This window comes from Amblyomma mixtum, chromosome 8 (genome assembly GCF_055824585.1).
Source record: "Amblyomma mixtum isolate Tamu chromosome 8, ASM5582458v1, whole genome shotgun sequence".
In the NCBI taxonomy this organism is placed as follows: Eukaryota; Metazoa; Arthropoda; class Arachnida; order Ixodida; family Ixodidae; genus Amblyomma; species Amblyomma mixtum.
The window spans coordinates 12,863,514-12,869,571 of NC_143019.1; the positions used below are offsets into that span (position 1 = coordinate 12,863,514).

The 6,058-nt window shown below is 47.4% G+C and overlaps 1 protein-coding gene across 1 annotated transcript; it reads right to left on the reverse strand.

Annotated features, from left to right (window-relative positions):
* Window positions 1-4,169: 4,169 nt before the first annotated feature.
* Window positions 4,170-4,746, reverse strand: LOC149331374 (uncharacterized). Its single transcript, XM_089556492.1, has 2 exons — window positions 4,499-4,746; window positions 4,170-4,443 (listed from the first exon to the last, which is right to left on the reverse strand). The coding sequence occupies exons 1-2, from the start codon at window positions 4,603-4,605 to the stop codon at window positions 4,170-4,172; spliced, it is 381 nt and encodes a 126-aa protein (XP_089412618.1). The 5' UTR covers window positions 4,606-4,746.
* Between the last annotated feature and the right edge of the window lie 1,312 nt (window positions 4,747-6,058).

Sequence of the window (6,058 nt, forward strand, 5' to 3'; positions counted from 1 at the left end):
TACAGTATTGTGCATCTTTATCGTGAAGACTTCTCAAAATTTTCTCACCTCAACCGCTGGCTCGTTTACGCTGAAACTGAGAACAGAACTTTGGGTATTGTGGTAACATTTGTCTCGTAGTAAGTTTGTCAACAGTACTTACCTGGTTCAGCCACGCCAAACATGTGATCGTCTGCCTCGAAATTGGCATACCGAAAGCCGCCAACACAGGGTTTTCACCAAACAGTGCTAGTGGCACCACCTGTTGTTTTCATAGGAAAATTCCATGATGCGAAGGGCGCAGAGTTCAGCATTACCAGCTGCACAGGTCCCTTGATGGCACCACAGCCGCCCTTTGCGGCAATCCGGTACTGGTGGCTTTCAGTTTGTCGACCTCGATCGGCACAGACGATTAAAGGGACTGTGAGGAGAGCTCTATTAGTATTTTTTTTTTAAAGCAAAATCCGATAGTTCGGCATTTCATGGCTTTGTTGCCACTTGGCCGGCAGTGAAAGATGCATTTATTTCGAAGGAATTTGGATTCGAAGTTGAAAAAGTTTTTCCCGCCGCTCTGACTCAAACTTGGGATTCTCTTATGACGACACAGGACTAAGTGACGTGAAACATGACGTGCACATGACGTAACGCAGACTCCATGATTTCTGGCGGCCAGCAGTGCGGCCTAGCAGCAGCCGAAAAGAAAGCTACCGCCGGCCGCACGTTGAAGGCATCTATCGGCTATTGCGGCCGTCGCTTCGTTTACGTTTGCACTGGCGTTTTGCCAGCGCTAAGCCTGTTTCACATGCAAACGAAAATGCTAGCGAATCTTGCCGCCGCGACGAAAAAAACCCGTTTCTGAGTCGTCGCGGCGATGAGCGGCGAGGTTTCAACAAGTTGGAAATTTTCGCTGCGACGCGTCGCTCAACCGCTCACACGCTTGCATGTGAACTAGCCTTTACGATGAATCCCGTTCTCGAAGTCGTCAACGAAGTTCTCGCAAATAGACACCTTTAGCATACCGTGTACCTTGTTACTGTTAGCGGGGTACCAGGAGCCCGCCTACTGCCGGTGAGCAGGCGCTGATTGGTCCCGATGCTGCAGGCGCGCGCGTAGCTGCCTACTTTAGGTCTCCTCGATTTGGCTACACTTTCTACACTAGTTTCCAAAAGTGCCGTGCTAGTGCAGCGCCAGTTCTTCCAGTGTGAGTGTAGCTCGACACTAGCGCCTTCGGTGCAGCGGTCAAATCGAGGACAAAAGTGTAGAAACGTGCAGGCCTTCGTCTGCTGCGGTAAATTCTTGTACCTATGTTGACGTTTGTTGCGTGTGTTGACATGTGAGCGGTATTGTGATATTTCAACGCTCAGCTTGACTCAGCACTGTACAGTTGGTCAAAATGGCGCATTATTTGGCAGCGGCCATGGAACTCGTTGACTCCGACAGCGATGAAGAATTTGAGTGTGCGCTTTCTGTCGCGCTGTGCAAAGTGGTGCGGGTCGACCGTCACCGAGTCAACGGCTACTTTGAGCAGGTGACAACTCAATACTTGGACTTTGAATTCAAGAGGCTGTTCAGGCTGTCGCGCGAGACATTTGACAGTTTGTGCGCGAGGTTCCTGCAGTCGCCCTTCTACCCGAAAAGTGTCTCCGGTCGTCCGCAAATCACTGCAGAAAAGAGTTGCCTTATAACTCTGACCTACCTTGGAGCGCAAACAAGCATGTACTCGGTAGCTGACAGATTTGACGTGTCTGAATCGTCGGTTGTGCTGTGCATGCAACGGGTACTGAACTTCCTGCAAGCAGTTAGCGGTGAGGTAATATGCTGGCCAAGCGCTGCCGACATGGCCCGCAGCAAAATTGCCTTCCTGAGAAAAAGCGGTAAAGGGCCCCGCAACGCCGTGGGGTGCATTGATGGCAGCCACATTGAGATCCTAAAGCCAGACGACTCCACTGCATCATATATCAACCGGAAAAAGTGGCCTTCAATAATCCTTCAAGCAGTCTGCAACGATCAGAACAGGTTTTTGGATGTCTTCATTGGCTTTCCTGGTTCTGCACATGATGCCCGGGTACTGAGAGAAAGCACCTTCTTCGAAGAGGCTGCAGACAAGTGCGGTGATAATTATATACTAGGCGATTCCGCATACCCCATGCTACCTTGGCTTTTGACGCCGTACAAAGACAATGGTTCCAGTTTTCCGGCGTGGAAAAAAGGATTCAACAAGTACCACAGCCAGCAGAGGGTGGCCATTGAAAACTGCTTTGGCCTTCTGAAGCAACGTTTCAGAAGACTTTATTTGGTCGATGCAAAGACAATTATGCAGTGTTGTCGCATTGTTATGGGAGCATGCGTGCTTCATAACATGTGCAACTCTGAAAGGGATTTCATATCGGAGCTTGCAGACCTGCCTGCTCACGACGACGTTGGCAATGATGAAGAGCCAAGGGAAAGTGACACATCCACAGCACATTGTGAAAGCCGGAGACGACACATAGCCCAGCATCAATGCTGAGCAACATGCGAAAAGAAACTATTTGAACTCATTTATTTGCCTCGGCAACGAGTACAAGAGGCTGCAGAAGGCGCATTTTTTCATCATGCTGCTTCTGCTTTGCAGCTTTGGCATCCTGCATCACTCTAATCAGGCTGCCAATGCATGTGCCTCTCTGCCGACTCTCCTCGATGCTGTCACTGCGCTGCTGCAGGGTGCTGGTGCTGCCTCACCTTGAATGTCGTCAGCAGGACCATTTTCTGGCAGCATGCAGGACACTGTGAAAGCCAAGGGAAGCTAATAGACCAGCACCAGTGCTGACCGAAAAAGAATGCACACAGGAGCAATGTGAACTTGACACTCATTTATTAGCTTCAGCAGCTCGCACTAAGCGCTCCAGGAGACGCATTTTCTCCTCGTGCTGCTGCTTCTTCTGCGCCATCGCTTCTTGCAGCACCTTTACGAGGCTGCCAATTGCAGTCCTGTCCTGCCGACGTCTGCGAGCTGGTGTTGCTTCGGTGCTGCGGGAGGGTACGGCCGGTTCCTCCGCAACATCAGCAGGCCCATTGTCGGGCAGCATGTTTTCTTCTTCCCTATTGCTTTCATTAATAAAGGTTCATTAATTTCAACACAAAAGAAATTGTTTGTTCCATGCTGTAACTATATAAGAGAAGTGGCAGAGAAATTTGCTGTTGGGTAGCTTGGTTTCTCGCCATTCCTGTAAGCAGAGCAGCGTACATAGCATATTTGAGAGCTGGAGAGGTCACTACAAAGCGAAGTAAAAAAAATGAATTGCAGATTCAATAAAGTCATTTACCTAAATTGTACAATAATAAGAATTCATTAATTAGTCAAGATTTCTCTGTATGGGGCCCCACAACAGACACAGGCATGCAAGCATGCGAAAGAAAATTAGAACCACAACTAAAACATGCCAGTTAACATTATGTGAACACAATAAGATGGCACAGCTTTAAAATATTGCATCCTAGAAAAAAAATGCCAAGTTGTAGACTTACGCAACTACTCTTCCTGGTGCAAGCAATGCCACCGGAGTAATATGGTGCTCGACCTCCAGCACCTCGGCGAGTTCGCTGTCAAGAAAATACAAGGTCAGAGATTATCTTTAGAGGATAGCTACTTGAACAAACAACTGAAATGACTACATGCAGGTTGCTCGCGAATGGCCGGATGAACCATTCTTAGATTTGACTTTTTTGTATGCTCTCTCCATTGTTTTCCACTTATTCTCCGCCTGCAGAGGCGTGACGCGGCAGCCGAATTCGGAATTGACTTGCGCCGCAAGTCTCTCCCACATGGCCTTTTTTGTCCTGAGAAAGAAAGATTTCGCCAAGCGTTAGTACCTCACTATTATATAAGTTCTTGCATAAGGATAACACAAGTTACAGCACGTTGCAAGCTTACACCACGGACCTTTGTGCTTTTGTGTAACTTTTAATAACGCTGAAGAGATGACACCGAGAAACAATGAATGATGTGCTTCTAGAAGTAGATAGTAAACATATCCGTTGCCACTACGTCGAGCCCTAACTTAAGGCTGAGAAAACGTGCATCCAAAATTCAGCAACAAAATCAAAGGGGTTAACGCCACAAAGTATGCCTATGGTGCGTTGCAGAGATCGGGCATCTGCGCTATCTGGTGTATAAGCACGCGTCATTACGGCATTTCACACGCTGCGACTTACCTAAAGCCACCCTTTCTGCCAATGCCACGTTTAGCTTCTTTATATTTTGCGATCAGGAATAGCGATTTCCTGTCGCTCCACGACTCGCGTTCACCGTCGCCGGACGGTGGTGGCGAACCACGAGACAGAGGTGACGGCGTGGCCTGCCGAAGAGGCGGCGGCGTGAGCCGACTGGCACCCTCAACGACAGCCGGTGTCGTGGGTGAAGGCGAGCTGGGTGCTGCCACATGCAGCACACTTATGCGAAGGCCGCCTGGACAAATAAAATAACTTGCAGCACATCACAAACGGCGACATAGCCCACGTGCTTAACCAACAACGTTACTCATCTTCAGTCTCGTACAGAAAACCACCATCGCTTTGCATATGCGAGCCGTACTCATCAAGCACGGCATATGCCTGTGTCTCGACGCCGTCTATAAGCACCAGCATGATGGCTGCGGAAGCGTCTGCTAGGTACTTCCTTAAGCGCTTACACGACGTGAACTCGCCGAAACGGTAGTGCAGAAGAAGAACTCGTGTAGCGCTTGGCCAAATCGAGTGCCGAAATGTAGGTGGCGCTGGCTACACTAACAAATCGAGTGCGCGAGTGTAACACTGCCTACAATAGTGTAGAAAGTGTAGCCAAATCGAGGAGACCTTTTATAGCTGCCGGGCACGTGGCGCCATCTGGCGACGTCAAGAAGATTTGCACGTGCATTGGCTGCGCCTCAGTGATTCGTGGCATCTCGTGTCCTAGTGTTTGTTGCTAGAACCATTGGTTCTAGCAACACTGTTTTGTCCTATGACGTCATCACGCTTGTACTTGCGAGTTTGGCCTGTGGCGGCGATACCTGTATTTTGGTTCCTGCTCTTTTCTACGTTACTAGAGTTTTGTTGTCAGTATGAGTGGCGTTTTTGTAATCAGGAGCTGGTATTCTGTCGATAAAAGCCAACTTCAATTTCTCCTCAGTGTCCCTTTAAAGAGTTGCATCATTCGCGGATGAATCAGGTAAGTATCGTAAAACTTGCTACGAGATAAAAGTTACCACAATGCGCAAGCTCTGTGGTCAGTTTTATCGCAAACGAGACAGCGGTTGAGGCGGGCAAATTTTTTTAAGTCTTTACGATAAAGATGCACAATACTGTATATGTGTGTGTCCGAAAAGTTATGCATTTTGACTGCATTGAGAAGTGCAGTGTGGTTCCTGCTAGACTACGCCAGAAAAATGTAACAATTCGCCTTCATTTATTTTTACCTCAGTGGTGAGGGTTGCAGAGTTTGTAGTTTGCCACTTTAATGAATTGAAAAATGGTGCACAGCAAAAAAAACTAGATTTGAAACCACGACTGGCCCTTGAACGGGTTATGGAGTGCAATGTAAGGTCCAACAACATCAGCAGGTTATTTTCAGCACTGTTACACAGAACTTATTTTTGTTCAAATGTTTTCCCTGCCGATATCTTGAATGACTGTCAGTGTATTCGCCACTTTTGCAAAGCTCTTGATGGCTTTGGCTTTCACAAAATTTTATAAACCTTGAAATACTCTTGCCGTTTTTTCCAGGTGTCGGCAGCCTAGTCTTAAAAATTGACATTTGCATCTTTCCTGCCTTTGCTGAAGTACATTACAAACTCGTACACTGACAATTAATTTAAGCATTATCCCCAGCATTACACACCAGGCTTTTGTTCGATAAACTCATTGCACTTTGTCAAACAGTTTCCCGCCTATGCTTTTGCATCTTTTTTAACTTTGACAGGAAAGCACATTTCTAATCTTTTTCATTTCCACTTGCCCACCTATGCAAACAATTGAGACGGCGTACAAAAGTGCACTTGTGGTACAAAATGAGTGCTACTTTTATACAGCAAATAAATCAGTGTCATCAAAGAAAACAAAGCAT